Below are 22,350 nucleotides of genomic sequence, written 5' to 3'. Positions count from 1 at the left end.
CTGAACAAATTTCCCAGAGATTCTAAATCTTGGACCAGCATCCTCAGGGCATTCAGAACTCTATTTTCTAATATTACTTGGACTGCTTTTGCTTCTTTCTAGAAGGAACAGTCCTTTAAGTCAGTCTGTTCTGTCTTTTTGTGATTGTTCACTTGGTTCATTCATGAATATGTTGTGAAGGTGTATAATTATGCTGCACAAGAACAATAGCCTCCATTGTTTTGGGAAAATAGAAAAGTCAGTAAATTTGATTGCAGTGCTTAGATATTAAATGAAAGCAGCCTATTGCACCTTGACAGATAGTATGTTATTGTATTCCTGAGTACTAAAAGCACTTAGATTTTTTTTAAATAGCTGTCAGATGTAAATATTATTCACAGAACAAAATCACAAAATATTTCTCAAAAAGTGGTAGCTCATCCTTTTGCAGATTGCATCATAAAGGCTATGTGGGATTGACCTTACCCAGGTGCCCACCAAGTCACTTCCCTACTTCAGCAGGACAGGGAGGAGAAAATGTATTGAGATAAGGACCGCAAAAGATCTCTCACCAATTACTGTCATGGACCAAACAGTCTCAGCCCTCACATATTCTCACCTCTTTCTCCATCTGCTATTTATGCTACACAGCAAATTTTCCCCTTCTTGAATATGTTGTCCCTTCACTGATCAACCTTGTCCAGTGGCGATTCTGTCTTGGAGCTGACTGAGTGTCGGCTTTATCTGACATGGTGAAACATCTAGCAGTTTATCACAGAAGTCACCTCTGCAGCCATACCACTACAAGTACAGCCACTAGACAGGGCATGGTCAAACAAGTACAATGACTAGCTCCAGGTTACATGCAACCAGCCCCTACTATTACTTTATTCCTGTATTTTTCATATCTGTTCCTCTCCAAACCATCTGTATCCACCCCTTTCCCTGATGTTGGTTACTCACCTAAATACTCCATAATCAGCCCTGTGTATCCCCCAAATGCTCTCCTCTGTACTTCACAATGAGCCCTTTATCCATGTGCAGGGACTCCCTGCAGTTTCTGAAGAGCTCCTAGTGTGAGTTGTCCCCCATCCCTTGAGGCTGCGTCTCACAGCAGACAGCCCTGGGGAGGTCTGGTTAGAGGCTGGGTTTTTACATTGATGTTGGGGTTCCCCTACTTGCTCAGGACCCTCTACATTTCTTCTTCACTTGTGGAGATGGACATGTGATGATCCTGGAGGAGCCGGGGTGAGGTGGTATTTGTCTCACCAATCCACCATCACCTTTCTGTGCTTCCCTACATGTGTACAGGTGAGCTTTGTGTCGCCTAAGCTAACACATGTATCAACATCACTGGCTTTTCAAAAACCGTTTAATATCGGAGGCAGCATAGCATACTTTTTTGAGCAACAATGGGATAAGAGACTTCTTCTTTTCTTTTCCTATTAAGAATTCAGATTATCAGACTTTTTATACAGTTAGCATACAGATACTTTAATTACTCTTTTCAACTCATTTCAAATTTACATCATGTTTGTAATCATATTATCATAGCTATATTATAGGTGTAACTGGGCCTTTTCCAGTCAGCCAAAGCTAATACTAACAAGCAGTCAATTTAATTTTCTTTTCTCTATTTGCTCTTGCATCAGGCAAACAAATTTATTATAATTTATTTCATTAAAATATTGGAACTACCAATTCGATTTAAAACTATGCATAGTTAATTTATTTGTTCAGCAAAATTTCCAGATCTTTTTAAGCTTGAATTTTTTGTAATATTTAATGCTGGGTTTTAACGTGGTCAAGAAAACCAGCTCACTAATGAAAAATTTAAAGTGATGTACCAGAACTGTGTATTGAATGAATTAGCTACTCGTGGTTTTAAAGTACTTGGCAAGCTAAATACATGGTTTTAAATGGCCCTGAAAACCACTAGAACATATTACAGTGCAGTGTCATTGTTTGCCTTGTTGTTTCCATGTCTCCCATACCAGCAAATTAGGTCTCATGAAAATCAACATTCCCAGTGAATATAACTGGTTTCAGGTCTTGTTCTGCCTTGTTCCTTGCTGGCATTGTCGTAGGATAAAAGTTGTTACAAGTGTTTTTTTTCCATTCCTCTAACCTCACCTATGCTGATGCACAAAGATTCTTGCATATTCAGTAGGAGTTGCAGAGTTATGATTTCTGTTATGCCAGTACTTCACAAATGCATAAATTCCCCAGAGGTGAAGAATCATTAAGAGGATCACTAGGAGATAAAACTTAGCACTACCCAGAAACAAAGCTTATCAATTACTAAAAAGGTGTGATAATGAATCCCCTGCTTTTGCATATTTATAGCATGTACACTATGCTTGTTTAGCTTTTGCTTATTTCCAGAACAGTAGAAAGTTAGTTTAATACTTTTGGTTTTATTTTTAAGAGGAAAAAACTCACTAAGATTTTTTTTAACTATACAGCTAAAATTAATCTGCTTAAGTTTAATATTTACTTCAAAATTCCTAGAAATAGAATAGAATAAGAAAATTTTCAAAGGAAAACATGATTAATGGATATGTTTCACCATAACTCAAGTCTGTGTTGTAGTGTTTCAAATAAAGTATGCTATTTATTGCAATTTTTCTAAGTGGTTCAAGAAGGTACTACATATTTTGATAATTATGTACCAGAAGTTATCTATCTGTTGTGTTTGACTACCTTCAATAATTCAAGATTTAACAAACAGATAATCCTGAAGTCAAACAATGAATATAATAGAGCCTGATGAAATAAACATGTGCTAATGGAAATCCATGAGTGAAATAATGTAAAATCAACTTGCAATTGCTAGTTCTTTCAATGAATTTTCATAATTGTTTGCATATAAATGTGCCTCTGTCCTTCCTAAATATTCATTAAAACCCTAGAAATGGTATTTGAAATAAATGAAATGAATTGGCACAATACTTTTAGTGAGGGGTTTCATTTATAATTATTACTTAGAGTAAATGTCAAAAAGAAAATTAGTAAAAGTGATTGATAAAATCAGAAAACCATAAAAATCCTGTCTGAATGTGAAAACATCAACAAGGAGGTAATCCATCATCTTTCTTGACCATTCTTTTCTGTATTTAACACAACTACTTTTAAATATGTCGTCCTGTCTTCTCAATTGTATTAGTTTGGGCTGGTCTTTCTGTGTCCAGTAGTGTTATTTTCCCTTAACAATGTAAACAGCCTTTTGTTAGCTTTTTGAAGCCCCAAGTCACCCCTCAGTCTCCTAGATAAACTTCCAAGGGCGAGTTCATTAGATCTCTCATTGGAAGTAATTTTCACCAGTTAATGCAGTTGGTGCTACTTGAAACTTCTAGTGATCACTTATCTGATTTTAGTTATCTAAAATAAATAGTACTGGATCTACTGCTAAAACTACATTTACCTTTTCCCCTCCATGTGTTTATTTCTGTCCTACTACTATTTTGTCTTTAAAAAACTCAGAAGCACCTAGGAAATTAATTATCTAAGTCATGTTAAACAATACAATATACCTTAGGGGCACTAATAATTTTTCTTAACTCTATTTGTATGCCTGTCATAGCTCTTGTAGGTCGATTATACTTTCCTTCCTTTTTTTTTTTTTGTTCTTTCACATTGAGTTGCCTACTCACTTTTGCCCTATAATTGTCAAATTGCCCATATCCTGCAAGTATAGTCATCAAGGTATAAGCAAGTAATTTATTTTGACTTGTTTAGATTTGAGTAAGAGTGTATTCAACTATTTTCCCCGAAATTTTGGTAAGTATAATTTGTTTAGATTACAAACTTTTATTCAGCTTTGTGGTAAAATCTGTAAAAGCCCACAATGGGTTAAGTTCTCTTGAAGAATATTTGTTTATGAAGTAGGAAAGAATAAATCTTTTTTTATGTTAAAAGTAAAATTCTTTTAGCCAAATATGTAACTGTTGATAATGAATAGCTCCCTCTCTCTGGAAATCATCTTAAATTATCCTCTTCCAGTCTGATTTTAGGTCTGTCTCAAAATTTGAGTCCCTTCGTATATCCTACCTTGATACTTGAGAATATAAAATACCCAACACCATCAACTGTTGGTCTGTATTTTCTCATTTCTAATTTTAGATTGTTTAATCAAAGAGGAGAATTTTTATCCAATGAAAACTATAATAACAAAATCAATATTTGGCATCTTATCATACCATGTATTCAATATATATTATACATTAATTGGTAATTGGACATATATATTGAGCTCAGCACATCCTTAGCTTTCTCGCCTCCTCCCATTTTTGGAACCTGGAATCATTTGCTTTTCAGTGTTTGAAATTAGAAATGATCTTTGATTTTAGTGTTAAAAGACAACATGCATTCTTATGAGTGACTGGTCATCTTGTCTGTTTTGATGTCAGAAAAGAAAATATTTTTCCCTAAATTTTAAGAAAAGCCCCAAACTTGACACAAAGTGACAGAAACAAACAAAAAAGTTACATACCTAGAAGAACTACACTTACTTCAAATACAGAAGAAATGGATCCTGTGCTAAAGTTTTGTCCTCAAGACTTTCAGTCCAGAGTCTAGGTAGAATTTCTCATTGCCAAGAGAGTGAGACATTTGACAGCGACTCAGTGAGATACATAGGGGCATTCTACTAATAAGTCTAACTACTAATTCACCATATGGGGTATATTATTATGAACCCTTCTATATTGGGTTGCTATGGCCATGTTTTGGTAATGGAGGGGCTGCAGAGGTGACTTCTGTGAGGAGCTGCTAGAAGCTCCCATCATGTCCAGCAGAGCCAATGTCATCTAGCACTGTGACAGCATGTTTAAGAAAGAGAAAAAAGGTTATTGTGCAGATGAAAATTGAAGCCAGGGAAGAGTAGAGTGAGAATATGTGAGCAACAGTGTAGATACCAAGGTCAGGGGATAGGGAGGGAGAGAAGGTGCTCCCAGCACCAGAGCTGAGGTTCCCCTGCAGCCCATGGTGAAGCCTCTTTTCCCTGCAGCCCATGAAGTACCAAGGGGGTGCAAAGATCCACCTGTGGCCTGTGGAGAATACCCATGCCAGAGCAGGTGGGTGCCTGAAGGAGCCTGAGACCCCATGGGAGGCCCATTCTGAAGCAGGGTCCTGGCAAGGACCTGCTGAACTGTGGATAGAGGAGCCCACGCTGGAGCAGGTTTTCCCAGTAGAACTTGTGGCCCTATGGGAGACCCACATTGGAGCAGCCTGTGGCTGAAGAACTGCATCCATGGAAGAGTGATTGCAATGGATTGACTGTAACCCACATTCCCTGTCTCCCTGCGCCGCTGCGGGGGACAAAGTAGAACCTGAGAAGAAGGGAGGGGGGAGGAGAAGGTGTTTTTAAGATTTGTTTTACTTCCCATTATCCTTGTCTGATTTTGCTAGTAATTAAATTCAACTATTATCCCAAAGTCAAGTCATTTGTGCCCATCATGTTAATTGGTGAGTACTCTCCCAGTCCTTATCTCAGCCAATGAACCCTTTGTTATATTTAGTCTCCTCTGTTCAATTGCAGAGGGGAGTGATAGAGTGGTTTTGATGGGTACCTGGCATCCAGCCAGGTTCAACCCACTACACCTTGATTTTTGGGCATTTTCAGAAGAAACAAATACTAGCTCATTAAAAGTGGAAGCTTGTGCTTGGCTACAATCAGGTTGCTACGGGTCATACTTCTTTCTAAAGTGTCTAGTAAAGTTTCCATGTTGCTGAAAAAACTCAGGCATAGCTGCTTTGTGATGTCAGCACTAAGCAGATGCTGATCTAAGAGCCATTGTCTTCAGCTACAGTTTGGCATGGTGTTATCCTCCCTAGAACTATTCAAATGGCTATAGCTGAAGTGACATTCAAACAAGGAACCTGGTCGATCTCATTTTAAGATTTATTTTTAGAGACAATTCCTACCAACTACTACTCAATGCGTTCTGCAACAGTATATTCATAGACCAAATTGTGTTGATGTTATTTTACAGAACTGTGGAGGATATGTGCAGTCATTGAAGACTTCATGCCTGCTGATCTCTTTTTATTATGATATATCATACATTGAAAGCTCAAAATAGCTATGGCAATCCATCAGTGCAAGAGGCCAGCTAAGTGGTATAGAAAAGGTTAATGGAAAACAAATGACTGTGTTTCTTTTTAAACTTGTAGATCCTGTGTCAGCTTATACACATAGAATGAGAAAGATTTGTGTAAAAATCTATTGTGACACCAATTTATCTTGGGGCTGTACCATTTATTCCCTAATACTGCACACAGAGATTTCCAACACAGGGAGCAGGTGGAAGATCTGATAGTGACAGGCAGTACTTTCCTGAATTGATGGAACAAGGAAGCCAGCTGATAATGAACCTACAGCTTTTACACATAGCCATATAGTAGAAACATCTATGCCCATTGTAAGGCAACCTGGACTTATAATACTGATGATTAGGGAAGATTTTGAAAGATTTTAGTGAGAGAAACACTATGATTGTGTATTAGACAAAATACTCTTCAGGCAGGGAATACAGAAACAGCAAAGGATTGGACTATTCCAGTGTATTGGTTTAAACTAGAGATCCTACGGAAAATCGTGATGCCTCTGCAAAAGTCAAGTGGACAGCTAAGAAGAAACCTTGCAAGGACCCTCCTAGGTTATTGAGTCTCGGACTTTGTTTCATTAAAAAAAAGTTTATATAGCATTTCCTTCATAAACTGATAGTAAGATTGATAATGGTTGGGATTTTTATATTCTCATAAATGCTACACTTTCAGAAAGAATTGATTGTACAATCTGCTGTAGTGAAACAAACAAACCCCTAGATTCTGTGGGCCAGAATCAGGGGGAAGGCCAACAAGGCTGACACCCTTGTGGGTGTCTGTTACAGACCGCCCAACCAGGATGATGAATTGTTCTACAAGCAGCTGGTGGATGTCTCAAAATCTCCAGCCCTTGTTCTTGTGGATGACTTTAACCTGCCAGATATCTGCTGGGAGCTTCATACTGCAGAGAAGAGGCAGTCAAGGAGGTTTCTGGAGTGTATAGAGGACAATTTCCTTCATCAACTGGTAAATGAGCCTACCAGGGGTAAGGCCCCGCTAGACCTACTGTTTACAAACAGAGAGGGGCTGGTATATGATGTAGTGGTTGGAGGCTGCCTAGGGCATAGTGACCATGAAATAATAGAATTTTCAGTCCTCAGGGATGTAGGGAGAGCCACCATTAAAACCTCTACACTGGACTTCCAGAGAGCAGATTTTGGCCTATTCAAAAAACTGATTCAGAGCATACCCTGGGAAACAACCCTTAAAGGCAAGGGGGTCCAGGAGGGATGGACATGTTTTAAGAAGGAAATTTTGAGTGCATAGCAACAGGCTATACCAGTGTGCTGAAAGGCCAGCCAGAGGGGAAGACGGCCAGCTTGGTTAAATAGGGAGATTCTGCAAGAAATCAGGGATAAAAAGAAAGTTTACAGACTATGGAAAAAAGGGCTGGCTACTTATGAAGAATTTACAGATAGAGCTAGGTCATGCAGGAAAAAATTAGGGAAAGAAAAGTGGAATTTGAAGTAAATATGGCTATTTCAATTAGGGATAACAAAAAGTCCTTTTATAAATACATTAATAACAAAAGGAGGGGCAAGGAAAATCTCCATTGTCTGTTGGACTTGGAGGGAAATATAGTTAATAATAATATCCTACATGTCTCTTGAGTAATAAGAAAGAAATGTTTGATCTATAAGCAGAATGCAGAGAGATTACTCATGCTGCCCAATGTGAAACTGTAGATTATTTCTTCCAGGGCCCAAAAATGGTAGTACTCCCATAACTGTGTCTTTGGAGGAGAACACAGAAAGATTAGGCACTAGGGCAAAGCAACAGGGCACTTGATTGGACTCTTCAATGTGAATAAAGAAAATACTTTTTTTGCAACAAGATTACTCAACTTGAAAAAAATCAGAGCAGGGAAAGTAAAGAAAAAGGAAATGATGAATTCTGAACTGTACTGAGATAAATTTATTAATTTCCTTCAAGAGTAATCCTATGAATGTTATTGCAATCACAGCATGGTTTCTTACCCAACTTTGCAAAATATTTAAAGCAAAGTGTCAGTCTTTTTAATAGATATTTCTCATATATATAAAAAAAAATTGGAAATATAATTTTTTTTTCCTGAACTGTAACAAAATCAGAGAATTTTTCAAATATATATATATATTTCTTATAGTGACATAGAACTCAAGGCTGGACAGGAAAGGTGCTTCTTGTGATTGGCAGATACTGAGCAATATGCTGTTCCTCTTCACCTTCACATATCTGTACTTGGGAAAAATCTGCAGTGAAAGGCAGCCAAGAGCTGAACTCAGCAGAGCACCAGCACAGCCGCTTAAGGAAGTACTGGTAGATGATGTCAGAATATTTTACCTTTGAGTGGTAGCCAGTGGTTGAGGTCTTGGAGGTTATTTCATGCAGGAAGAAAAACTGCCAAGATACTCATGTATTTGATAATTGGGGAAAACATATGTCAGCCAAGGCATACACGAAGACTGTTAGAGTGAATGCGCAAGGAACAAACAGGAAGTGTTACTCCTGTTATGGAGTCACATGAGAGTATTATCAAAGTATACCAATACTAGAACTAAAAGGGGGTAAATTAAATCCAATATAACACTATGTAAACCAAGCCATGTTTGTAGTATGTTATCTGGCTTTGATACTTTGACTTGTGTATTGCACAGCATTTACCTGCTTCCATACATGCACTTAAATGCAGGTGTTATGAAATAATTGCATATGCTAGCAATCCTAGAAAAACCCACCAAGGTCTTAGCCACTTTTTATTTCTCTGCCAAATGACTTTGGTTACTAATTACTAATTATGAAATAATAGAAAATAGGTTTTATAAACCAGTCTTGATAAACTAACCCTATATCAAAGAGGAGGTAAACATATTTGACTGTTGTTTTCAGACCTTAATTTAACATATTCTTCAGATGTCCCATAGCTTCTCTGGGTAATTTATTCTACGGCTTCATGACTCTTACTATTAAAAAGGTTTTTTCTCATGCAAGCAAAATTTTCCTTTCTGTTGATAAAGTCTGTAAGTTCTTGTTCTAACACTAGTGGAACTGCAGAGTTTGTTTTTTTCTCCACAGCTTCCTTTTTATGTTTAAAGGTATTATGGCACCTCAAACCCTCTCTAGATCAAACTGTTTCTCAGTAGTGCCCTAAAAATGGGCAATAAGTTGTGTTTCATAGTATCTCACTTTCAATTCTTTACTTTTCTGCTTACTAATTTCTGCTCTGTCTCCCCTAAGAAAAAATACACAACCAGAGAGCAAGACTGCAAATTCTTTGCTAAAGACTACATGCTACCTTGCACTTTTACACCTTTTGACTCATTCATGGTCAGTGAAACAAAACCAAGAAAACCTCACCTTTTACTTAAAATTCATATTCACCCTGGAAATACATGAAAAATTCACACAGGTTTTTTATATGGTAATATAGATAATTTCCACAGACACCCCCTTGTCACGGGGGATAAGCTTGTGTGCCCTCATGAGGTTGTGTGCTATGCTGGTGGTGGTTTTTGCCTCCAGTAGGGTCTCCCATGCCAGACAGGTCTCAACCAAAGGGTCAGACAAAGTGTGTCCATGGGCAGGATGGGCTTGCTAGCCCTCTGGCAACCATCCTAGGAGAAGGACAACTCCAACCCCAAACCCGGGCAGATGGAGCTTGCTTAGCCCTATAAGGCTATCCATCTAAGGGAAGGATACTCTAACCAAACCTACATCCTGAGGCTGTCAGGATTCACTGTCACCATCTAAGGTTGCTAGGCCGTGGCAGATGAACTTCAGGAGTAAGGGGTTGGGCCTGTTCACACACTGTGCCTCGCCTAAAAAAAATAATCCGCTGCACAGGCTCAAAGGACACACCCACATGGCTAAGCCCTGTAGTGACAGCCAAGGGATGAAACAGCAAGTGATAACAACTGGACTTCCCCATCCCACATCAGCCTTTTTAGCCACCAGCACACTTGCAGCAAGCATGGGTCGTGCCCTTCCCAAATCTTCATTTGCGAAGCCTAGCCATGATGATGATGACAGATAATTTGAAATTAATATTCAACCACAAATTACAAGTTCTCTATAAAACCTTGCATGTCAGATAGGAGAAACACAATTTAAAATAAACCAAAAACTATTAAAAAAACTCACTTCATAGCTGGAGAAGCTGGGTCAGAAAGGGGACTGCCTCCTATCTTCATATTCTATGTAATTATTAATTATTAATTAATTGGAATTAGAGAAGGAAAATAAGTTCTTCAGGGAAGTCAACAATCTGAGTTTTACCTTTTTTAGAGAAATTCCTTTGCATAATTTGAGGTTTGTATTTTTTCAGTTAATTTTCATTTGAGTGGTAATTTATAGTTGCATAGGAAGCACATGTAACTGTTTATTACAGTTTTCTTTAAACTTTTTATTAGTTTTAGATAGGGTTTTTCAATCTTTATTTATTATTTTCTTTGAGTTAGCACAAGATGGAAGAAAATGCAATGATGGAAGAAAAAGTAAACCTATTGTATAGGCAGGCCTGCCCAAGCAGGCAGCATCCTCTGAGAAAACGAAAACTGTCTCCTAATTATTAGAAGACACAGAGCTGCTAAAACTCCGCTGAACCTCTCTCAGTGTATTTTGAAATGTAACTTCAAATAAGATTTAGTTGTTTCATAGAATTTAAGAACATAAAAAACACAGTAAAAAGTACTTCATAAAATATAAATTGAATTCACAGAAAATTATCTTTCTTCCCTGGAAATTATGTTGAAAACCTTGTAGCGATTAAAAAAAAATTAAGAAAATTTTTAGCTTACAAGGTCCTCTTGTTTATAATTATTGGTTAATTGAAAAGCACCTTCCTGTGCCTGATAAAAATTGTAAATATATTGAATTTTCTTGAGAATTTGTGTAGATTTCAGATAGGCTGCCACTGTTTTCAAGGTGAATGTAGAGGTTGTTAAAAAATAAAACCCAAACAAACAAAGAAAGAGTACTGGCTTTTCATACCTTCTTCAAATCAAACAAAAACACAGACGAAACATCATCTCCAAAATATTGTGTAGTGCTTGAATCATGTCATTGCACTCATTCCGAATCATAATTAAAGTGTCACCAGAGACCAAGATTTAAATTATCAAGTTTAGTTCTGTGAAGACAGGGTTAACAATTGTATAGATGTCTTTTGGTTAATAGCTGTAAATTATTGGGGTAGTGCTTGAAGAGCTGCTTATATACCCAGAGTTTGATTCTCTATTTGTACTTTTTGCATTTATTTGCACCTGTGAAATATACATGTGTAGAGAATATTGGAAAGACAACTGCTGCATTCTTTTATTTAGGCATATGTAATGGTATTTAAAATTTGTATTTAAAACTATCATGAGCAATTTGGAATATACCAGAACTTGGAAGGACAGTTTTCAAAGAACCATCCTGGGAAACAAAACTGTGGAAAATAAACTTCATTAAAGAGAAAAAAAAATTGTTGTATGAATTATAGGAAAACATCCATGCTGTAATGAGCCACTGTCTATAATATGCTTTTACAATGACAAAAGCAGTAAAGCAATTCTTTTGTGAGTTCTACTCTCTCAGAAATGATTGTAGGAAGAATAAAATGGAGATAAATTTCCTTTTGAATTATAGAAAGGTAGGAGTGTAGGCAAACCATACTATAGGGATGTGCCTCATGGATCGAGAAAATAAAGCTGATACTGCCAATTACTATTTTCACTTTCAAAAATTACAAATTTGAGACTCTTAACATTTTATGATGCACTTACAGTGACTATTTCTAAAAATTTACACTAGGGAGATAAGACTTTTACAAACATTTTTATATTTCCAGTTCTCTAAGACAAACAAGAAACAGTTGTCTGTGTATTTGGATGTTAAAATAAGGACTATTCCATTTATTGCTTATGAAAATATGCTAATTAATAGATTTTTATTCTGAAGACAGCAGAGTTCATTCTGAACATGAGCAATGCTCCTCTAAATCTTTTCATGGCCAAGTTTATTTTAGCAATAGCAAAAGTCTAAGGAATTCCACTAGTGTTTTCCATTAGGCTGTTAAGACTGTCTTGGACTTCAGTACTCAGCTCTGCCCTCCTCCCTGAAGGAATAACTCATCTCGAAAAGACCCTTGAAGTCACAATTAAGAGAAAAGGTTAATTCAGTAAGCATAAGCAAATGTTTATGTGAAGACAGCAGAAAGCTCTGCAAACTTTAAATAGTAATCACTTAAAGGGGGAAAGTGCAGTTCGTTTCTGACATTAATGTAAAACCATGCATTTTTTATGTTGCTAAATGGCAAATCATCTTTGAAATAAGGAGAACCCTTTTTAATGAAAGAGAAACGAGGAAGGAAAAGACAAGTCTCTCAGAAAAAGTATTCAAATTGTATTTGAATGCCTATAAAAAGGGCAATTTATAATATTTCTGGTATTTACAGAAGTGGTTGATCTGGTTCATTCAAACCATGATGTGCAGTGGTCTCTGTTTCTTTCTCAGATGTTGAACAGTTTTATTTTAAATACTATTTTTGTTTAATACATTTTAAAATAAATAACCCCACCCCCAACTATATAGTTTACATGTATAATGAGTCAAAAGTTTGGAATTGATCTATCAAACTATCATATTTAAACTCATGGGTCCATATGTCTCACAGTTACCTACATTTGGCTCTTAAAGTTCTCCAGGCATAAAAGATCATTCCACGTAATGTCAGTCTCTAAAATGTAGCTTGAGCAAGTGGTATGTATTTCTGTTATATTTTATGGGGAGGAAAAGGCATCTGTGTAGGAGGATTCATTGTGTCTCTCTTAGAAGGGGATTAATTCTCCCCTTGAGTTAGGTATTTCTCTTCATAAAACATACATGTTAGATGATGGATCTTAAGTATTGTGAATCCTCTATCTAATATTCTTTCAGTGACATGTGAAAAAAAATCCAAGGATAGAAACTGCAAGACCTGTTTCAATGTGTGATAGTCAAAAAGTTTTTCATGTATCAAGTCAGAACCTCTTGATTCAGTTTGTCTTCTCTGTATTTCAAATACAGTTGGTCGGTTGTTTTTCCTCATTCATGAGGAGTGTGCTTCAATTATGTCTAATACCTTCAAGAGTGAACTGTTACAAAGAATTTGAGTGATGATTGTAATTTTTGCCTTAAAATAGGGTCACAAGACAAAGAGAAGGAGAGTATAGTTCTTTTATCTGTCCACTGTATAATAACTCAATGGGTTTGCCAGTCATCCATGAATGTATGGGTTTTGAATCCTCCAAGAACTGCTCACATGATTTAAATGACAGAAAATATCCCAAATACTCATTACAAGAGTTGTGTTGCTTATTTGCCATTAAATATGGAACAATTTTGACAGACTGGTTATAATACCAGAACATAAGGTGGCACTTGATAGAAACTTTAGTACCTAAGTCTGGAAAGTAATCTTAAGAAAACCATATCCATGAGGTTTGCCCTTCCAGATGGCCTTGTGCATATTAGCTTTATTGTCTGCATTGATATCTATATAATATACAGTTTCTGTCATAGAAGAAAACACCACACTGCTATCAAAACCATTTCATACTACGCAGCTACAATTGTGTTTCAATCAGATTTCATCATTTGAACACCTGTTTTCCAAGTTTAGGTGTAAGTAACTGCACTTGCAGTGTACATTGCACAGAAAGTACTTTCTGCAGTACTTGCCCAATTTCAGCAGTTAAGAAAAGAAAACCTCACTCTGAGGTTGCAATTACATAAGTCCAATGTAGACATAAATGTAATGGAATCATGATTTTTAATGCAATATTTAAAGATATATTTCTACCACTTCATTTCTTAGAAATATTTGCATCAGTGAATAGTGTGATAAACAAAATTTGCACCATGTATTGACAGAAAGTGTAACTGACATTCAGTAGTATTAATTTATATATTATGAGGTACAAATTACTGCCATTTAAGAAATGTTTAAGTTGATTTCTTGCTTCTGTTTGTATCTTGGATAAATGACTACTTTTCAAGATTACTAACGGCTGTAACATCTAGAGGAAATAGTGTTTAATAGGAATCAGAGGATTACTGCTTTTTGAACTTTTGCTTTTTGTTTTTTTGTTTGTTTTTTCGTTTGTTTGGTTGGTTGGTTGGTTTTTTGTCATGCATCATGATGTTGTCTTCAGCATTTTAAAACACCAAATCAATCGCATTTTGCTATGGATATTTTTTTTTCCACAAAAATTTTGAATTGTCCAGGCTCTTTCCAGAATTATTTACTCTCCATTGGTCAATTTGTTCCTAAGCCACAGAACTGATTAATATACTGAGAAAGTGTCCTGTATTTTTACCTTTTACTCTTACTATTGCAATTAATTTTTTTCTCTGGGTGTTTCTTAATGTATAACTGCACTACTGTCTTCTCGTGTCTCTTCCTACTTGGCTCCTGATCCTCTCTCTGGTGCCCTAACTACTTAATAGGGCTAGGCTGTGAGTTTATCAGCCATTCAGCTGACTGAACAGAGAAAAAAGATAATAAACCTCTCATGCGTAAGTTCTATCTCACAAAACTTTGTCCCTTTGAGAGCTCTTGCTCTCTCCTTACTAATTCAGTTCAAAATGCCCTGTAGATTCAAAAGGGTGAGCCAAATAATGTAACACACTCTGTTAATCTCCTTAGGAAACTGAACTAAAAGCATGTCTGCTGCTGAAGAGTGAATCAAATAAAAGTAGATGTGAATATCACATTTAAAGCTTTTGGTCATTTATTATGTATAGATAATGTTCTATATATATTTTCTGTAAGAAATAAATTTTAAAAATATTTAATATTTGTCATATGCAGCAGCAAACATAGGAAATGTAACTAGACGGGTTTTTCTTTTCTTTGAACATAAGAAAATGTGAATTTAAAATATTTCCAATCCTGATAATGTCTGTTTAAAAAGGATATCTTCTGAAACATGACAAATGGTTGTATTTTGGCAAAAATTTATTTGGATTATTACAGAAGCTGCACTTATTTCATTTCGCTGGAGGAGTCCTGTGTAGATTTGTATTATTGCAATGTATGATTTGGATGCTGTATGTCTCTTATGAGGTTTAATAATGAATTACCTTTTCTTTGTTTGTTTGTTTTCTCAGTGAAAAAAGCAATTGAACTGAAATCAAGAGGAGTCAAGATGTTGCCCAGCAAAGACAGTAACCACAAAAATTCTGTCTGTAAGTTGTTTGTACCCTTATTTTTAGTGACTGCATATATCTTGTGGAGTCCTTTTAAATATGTAAATCAAAGAGAGAGACAGATTGGGAAGTTGTGGTCCTAAAATTATTAATATGCTTTCAATTGTCCCTTTTCAGATCTCCACTCTTAATAGTCAGGGTATAGAAAGCAGAAAATGGTGGTGCACTGTCTGAAAAGTATGGTATTTAGAAAAACTCCTGCACTTTATAAAGCACAATATTTTTATATATTGGGATATTTAGAATTCAGAGATGCAAGGCAAGTTAGGCAATTCAGGTGGAATGGTTCCATGTAGATTTTAGCATTCAGTACTGGGGATGGTGAAAGTACCCTAGAGTTTTCTATATCTAAATTTATACTTTTTGATCTTTTTTGTTCCCCTCAGTTACTATCACAGCTCTAATTCTTCACTGTTCTTGACACGCTATGTCCTGGTAACTGCCTCTTTCCAGTCTTGAATAGCATAGTTAAGAATTGCTGTAATTCCAAGCTTCTGAAGAAGATAGAGATCATAACTTCACCTTCCCATCATTGCATGCTTAGTGCACTCTAGAATGACATCTGTTTTCCCATGCATAGTGTAAGGCCTAAATCAAGATGCTATCTGTAGAACGATGAGGTTGTTAGGTTTTTTGGACCTCACTTTCCCTGGACTGGCAAGCTGAGTAATACCCTAAGACTTCTTTCTATATTAATCAGGTCAGTCTTGATGCAAGAAAAAGAAGATATTTTTAAATTTTGGAAGCTCAGAGTCCCTTAGCCCCATGCCCCTCTGAAAAAGAAAAGAAAGACAGAGGGTAGGCCAGCATTCACCCAGAATGTAATGTGTAAATGTAATGACTAAGATGTGTTTAGATAAATTAATTCCTCATGAAATAACACTGAGTTCAATGGAGTGAAACCTAGGCTGTGTTTGCCTCATTGTGTGCTATTCCGCAAGTACTGAAAGAACGAGTGGCTTGAAGCCTGGTGTCTATGGGAAATGATTTCGTCTCTGTGTTTCTGCAGTGCATTGTTTAATGTGAGTGTTTTGGTATGCTCACTGGAACAAAAGAGACATGACAATTTTCTGCTTTAAATATTGCACGTCGATGGTGTGGCACTCAAAAGGAACTTTTTGTGCAAGATGTAGCAAAAAAGTTGATCCATCTCTTTGGTGTTTGTATCTGAATGGGTGATTATTTCATTATTTATAAGTTACTTCTGGGAGCTGTGTGATCTCTGCTTACACTCTAAGAACACATGCTGTCAACCCCACATGTGATTACAGAAAGTGGAAGTAAGACAGGCTATAGAAGAAATTATTATAAGGCAGTCTCCTGTTTACTCCAAATGCAAATTGCCTTTTTTTCCTTTGCATTTTGACTTGACAGAAATCTAAGAAGTGTATTATTATTACCATTACTTTCACATATATGAAACTTATAAAAATAGTAAGATTAAAATACAAAGAGTGGATTCAAGTGTGTTTTGCTACTCTTTCTGATGTAAGCTTTCAATATTTATCCATTTTTCTTGCTATTAATTATGTAGACAAAAAAGGTAATTGGGAATTTGACTACTGTCACGTGAAAGGGAGGAGGGAGACAGAAATGCAAAGATTTCTAGTCTTAACTGTATTGATAAGAAATTAATAGCAATAAACACTTCCAGAAAATCAGATCCTTATGTTTCTCAACACTGCCTATCAACAACAGACAACACACAGGTTGGAAGAGTTTCTGACCTCTGATATGAAGCCACACTTATGCCAGGAAGAACTCATCAGCTAAATAAGCGCCTCCAGAAAAACTAGAGCTTTATGGACCCAGCACTGCCTGCCAAACTTCTGGACAGAAAACAGGCTGGAAGGTTTTCTAACCTCTGCTTTGAAGCCAACACTTAAAGCTAGAAAAGAACGTTCCCCACAACAGCTCCCAAAATAACACTTATTAATACAGGTATGTGACAGTTATTGTGGGTTCCGCTTTGCTGGTGTAACATTTAGCTGCAAGAGTGTATTTAATTGATAATAAAAGACCCCAAAAAGAAACCAGCACAAAACACATTTTACAGAGACAAACACACCAAACTCAAGTTATAATACAGCAATGTGTCCCATTTTCACAACAGACAAAAACTAGCAACAAAGAACTACTAACCAGAAGCACAGCCACCTAAAACACTTATCTAGACACTCTCTCAATAAGGCAGGACAATAAAATATCTTGCACACCACTCTCTTTGTAACACAAAGCAAAAGGAAAGAACAGAGCTGCTTCTTATCAACACACAAGTTGAAAAAGAAACTGCACATTGCAAAAGAAAGCAATAACTAATATAAAGTAGCAAAGTATAAAGCAAGTTACTGTTATTAGTATTAAGGTAGCAAAACACAGATGCTTTTAAAGAAGGTGCTTATAAAGTAAGAATCAAAGTAGCTGTTAGCATAAGATGTAAGGTAGAATGTATAAAGGAATAAGCTTAGTAAAAAAGTAAAGAAAGTAAAGTATAAAACACACATGGTTCTCACCCCTACATTGTTCCAAGAGAAGGAGGCAGGACAGGCTGCCAGCAGTTACCCTCACAGAAATGTGGCATTTCCCTCCTCTTTGTCGCAGTTTGAACTGTATCTCTTTTTATACCTTTTTTTTTCTTCAGGTGGTTGTGTGACTAAAGTCAATGTTGAAGGGGTGATACAGATGCCCTAGGGTGGTGCCTTCTTGAGTAGTCATAGAAGGTATCGCAGAGGGCCCTGTAGTTCTATACAACACTCCACCCTTTGTTAATCTTATCAGTTTGAAAAGTCTTTGTCTGCTGGGGGGCTGAGGCATTTCCCTTAATTCATCAAGGCTTAATCAGCCCATCACCCCACAACTACAAAGAGCTGATAAGAGTGGATATTATCATTTGATGCCAATTAGCAAATCTAAAAAAAAAACCCACTAAATTAAATACCTCTCACCATTTTTGTATGTTAGATCTTTTTAATGTTCTCTTTCTGTAAAGAAGAAAGCTTACTTTTGGTGTTTGGTTTATGGAGGGCAGATGGAATGAAAATACCATGATGGCAAATGCTGTGAGAGCATGCCCTGTGCATCCCAAGACCTGCAGCTTTCCCACTGCCCTTCCTCCCAAGCAGAACCTGAGAGCAGCTGCAGAAAGCATTTCACAGTGGTACAACTCTGTTAGGATTTAGGTAGAAAAAGTTACCAATGATAATAACATTACTGATAATACTTTGTGGAATGCAGAAGAGTATTTCAGTCGTATACAGTCATAGTTTACTCTTCTCCTCCTGGACCTGCCTGGATTCCTGGAAGGTTTCTTTCAGCTGCTCTGTCATCCTTTATGAAGAGCAAAGTAGAAAAGCATTGCTTTGGGATATGGATACCTCGATAGTTTTACTATTGGAAAAAAATCATTATATGTTGTGTCACTCCCCAGGGAAACAATAGGTTTTTGTTGGGTGGGGTTTTTTTCGTTTGGTTTGGTTTGGTTTGGTTTTGCAGGGGATTTGTTTGTTTAGGTTTTGTTGTTGTGCTCGTTCTTGGGGTTTTTTTCCTTTGGTTGGTTGGTTGAGGGTTTTTTTCCCTTTTTTTTTTTTTTTTGTATCGCTGAAGGAAACATATGAAGTTATTATACTCCGGCAAGCTTAGCAGTGAACCAGATACAGCAGAAGCTTGATTAATTTATGCAACAAAACAGGAAAAGGGTGGGAAAGAAAATTGAACTTAAATATGGTCCTGTTTTGTCCATACCTTGCACTTGGCAGATGTTGGAAAAACTAAACTGGGAGATAGCATATGAACAGGCAGTTCTCAGGGCTCTAAGTTCTTGAGCTGCCCCAAACAGTGGCCAAAACCAATCAGCATATTTCCCTTGGTTGTCTGATCTCTCAGAGGACCAAGAGAGGGCTGTATTTTATGAAACTGTTTAGGGAAGGGCAATGCAATGAGATCTGTTGGTGTCCATCCAATTAATTAAAGGTTTAGTCTACCCACTTTTGTTATCATTCTGATAGACATGGCATTTTCCAAAAGCAAGTTACTTGATTCGTCTTGTTGTTATTACTTACTCTCATTCTAACAGGGCATAAGCTTGCAGATTGTGTGTTCCTAAAGGTTTTGCCCTTTTCTAAAACTACTTACTATAGTTGCATTGTGATTGAGTAAATAAAAATATCACTTTGATTGTTGGCTCTCGTATGAATGTTTTCATGGCAATATTTGTGTCCAGCAACTCTGTCAGAGGGTGATTTTCATCTCTAAACATCTAAGTATTACCCCTACATCAGAGAGATTGTACAGAAGCATCTTGTATATCCAGAAAAAATAGAGCCCTAATGAAGTGAGGTCCAAGGACAGACCAAGATCGGGCAGCCATAGTCCTTGTAAAAGCCCCATTTCTCTAGTCAAGAAGAAGAAACTTCCAGTTTTTATTTTCAAATCTATCCTCTGATACATGCCAGGCAATTACTGCCATATGCAAAGGATAACAACTGAGTGTGTGTCTTCAGGACACCAGTTCACAGAATATTGGGAAGGTGGGGGCATAACTGCAGACTTGTTGCTCAACACCTCTGCAAGTCTGTGGGGCCTATGTGACCCAGGGGCAGCAGAGGGTTGAGAGAGCAGACTGCCCCAGTGGTCCTTAGTGTCCTCAGCTCTTGTGCGGCAGCCATAGGTTAGCCTCACACTTCCAGACCTCCTCACCAGGAGGAGGACAGAGCACAGGAATGCATCAAGCTCACAGTAAATGCCAAGGAAGTTCAGTGAGGTGAGAGACATCATATTGAGAGACAAATGGAAGTGCTTATACAGTTTATGTGTTGTGTGCAAATCTGCCAGTGCAGTAATGCTGGGAGGGGAAGGCAGCAGAGAGGTTGAAGTGCCTGGGACAGTTGATTTCCTGAGTTTTCTCCTGTCTAAATGCAGTGGGGAGAGTGGGTCCCTACATGATGGGACAAACCGCAGGGATTGCCCAGATTCCGAAATAGCAACAAAGATTAACAGACAAAGTCTGAGTGATTCTTTTAAAACTATGACATTCATATTGAACTACGTTAACATTTCATGGTAATTACTGAATAGTGAGAGACTTTGCAAAGTGATCTGTGAACTACTGGGTTTTACGAAGTAAGAGATCAGTAAGTATTCATTGAGTAAAAGTCTCTTATACTTCATAAAAACAATTTCAGGCTTCTGTTGTATTATTTGAAATTGTAGTTTAAAATACCAGACAAACACATGTTAAATGCTTTGAAGATCATGATTCCAGTGTAAGTTTACTGCATCTGCTGAAAGTTGAGTTACAGACTTTATCTAAACAGTTCTTTGCCCTGAAGACAATAAAAAGAACTACTTCACAACAATTATATCTGCAATGTAGAGCCAAAGAACAAATGAGTTTACAGAGAAAGCATTGACTGGTTGCAGCACATTAGGTTGAATTAATGACACATGCTGTTGAAACTATAGTGATTAATACTAAAACAGGATTACATTGCTAATTCCATGTAAGAAAGAAAGAATGGCAGCTGTCATTTATTTACTGACACGAATTGCTTAGGACATGGCAATGCAAAGTTAAAAATTTTAGAATGGAAGTTTGTTGCTTACCAATACATTCTCACATTACAAATAAAGTGGCAATTTCATCTTCTTGACGTTTGGGTACTGGTAAATTTACTTTGACACATGCAAAATGATGACTAGTAAAATTTTCTTCTTCAGTTCTGTTTCTCTAAGAAGGGTAATATTGGACTAAAGAGTTGTATTTAATAGACCAATATTCTGACTGATTTGTTTTTATATCTAATAAAAGAACAATTTATTTTAAAACTTTTACATTTTGAGGAGATCAATACTTAAAAGTCGTTGGCAAACCAATGTGCAATGAGCTTAAACTGATACAATAACTGTAGGTCATCTCAGATACCAAAGGAAAAACTATTAGCAATTACTACATTTTTGTAATGAAATCTATTGCTTGCCAGGATATAAATAGAAAGTTCTGCTTATTATTTTTAATAGTTAAATTATGTTACTCATTTTTCCCAAAAATATTTTATTATTGAACTATTTTTAGCATCTTTTCCCTAAATTATTTTAGGATAACCTACTAATTCTGTACTGTTATTTTTCAAATGCACATGTAATGGAAAAAAATCCTACCCACAGTTCTTTTTTTGTTCTTTTGTTGTTTTTGTTGTTGTTGCTTTGCTTGAACTGTGTTGAATCCTGTAAAAAGCCACCGTTTATTGAATTTGAATTTTCAAAGCCTATCACGTGCGGTGTCAGGATCAAATCGTGGTCAAAAGATAGCGTTAAATATTCCTTGTTCTGACAGTTTTCGGTCTCAAATTTAAAAACGAAACCCCCAAAACCAATTGCACAACCTCAAATCTATCTCACTCTATAAACTTATGCTCTAATCTACATTAGTTACAGTAATCAAATATAGCATCTCATACCTTAGCCTTCATTAATTTAGGAGACTGCATTCATAGTGAGATTGATCACCACTAAACATGATACAAAACAAACTATTCAAGTCATTATAGGCAGTTGTGTATCAAAAGATCCTGGTTTGGATACTGTGTGCTTACATGCTCTCAATATGTATTCTGTGTTTTGCTATGATTATTTAAAATATACGTGCAAACATATTAAAAAAAAAAAAAGAATAGTACCAAGATCCAAATACTAAGATAGTGTGGCCTTAGAAATTAAAAAAAAAAATAATAAAAAATTCTGTTGGACAGTAGACTTGTTTTGCAGAAATTCAACAGGCATGTGCTCCTTCAAGAAATACAAATTTTAAACCATTGGAGAAATACATGTAACATAAATCTCTCTTTAATTGGCCACAGTGCCAGCTAAAACAAGTAAAGCAGATGGGGAAATGTTGTCATCTTTCAGGCTTTTATTCTGGACAGTACTGTCTGCAAGTATTTTGAGCAAGACTTTGGGGTGTCATTTGCCCTATTCTGACACTCAGGTGATTGGTTTGCCATAAGTTGAAAAAAACCCAACAAAACAACCAAAAGCAAAAGGACAAGAATCAAAAGA

General features: G+C 36.5%; 1 protein-coding gene across 1 annotated transcript in view; it reads left to right on the top strand.

The window, feature by feature from the left end:
- The window catches only part of CSMD1 (CUB and Sushi multiple domains 1), a 1,094,767-nt gene that overhangs the window by 694,203 nt on the left and 378,214 nt on the right, over positions 1-22,350 (top strand). Inside the window, exon 7 of the mRNA XM_071548449.1 lies at positions 15,199-15,276. Coding sequence (XP_071404550.1) covers positions 15,199-15,276 — 78 coding nt within the window. The remainder of the gene's footprint in view (positions 1-15,198; positions 15,277-22,350) is intronic.

This window comes from Pithys albifrons, chromosome 2 (genome assembly GCF_047495875.1).
Source record: "Pithys albifrons albifrons isolate INPA30051 chromosome 2, PitAlb_v1, whole genome shotgun sequence".
Lineage (NCBI taxonomy): Eukaryota > Metazoa > Chordata > Aves > Passeriformes > Thamnophilidae > Pithys > Pithys albifrons.
The sequence above is the reverse complement of the archived record's forward strand: the minus strand, read 5'-3'. Positions and strand labels throughout refer to the sequence as shown.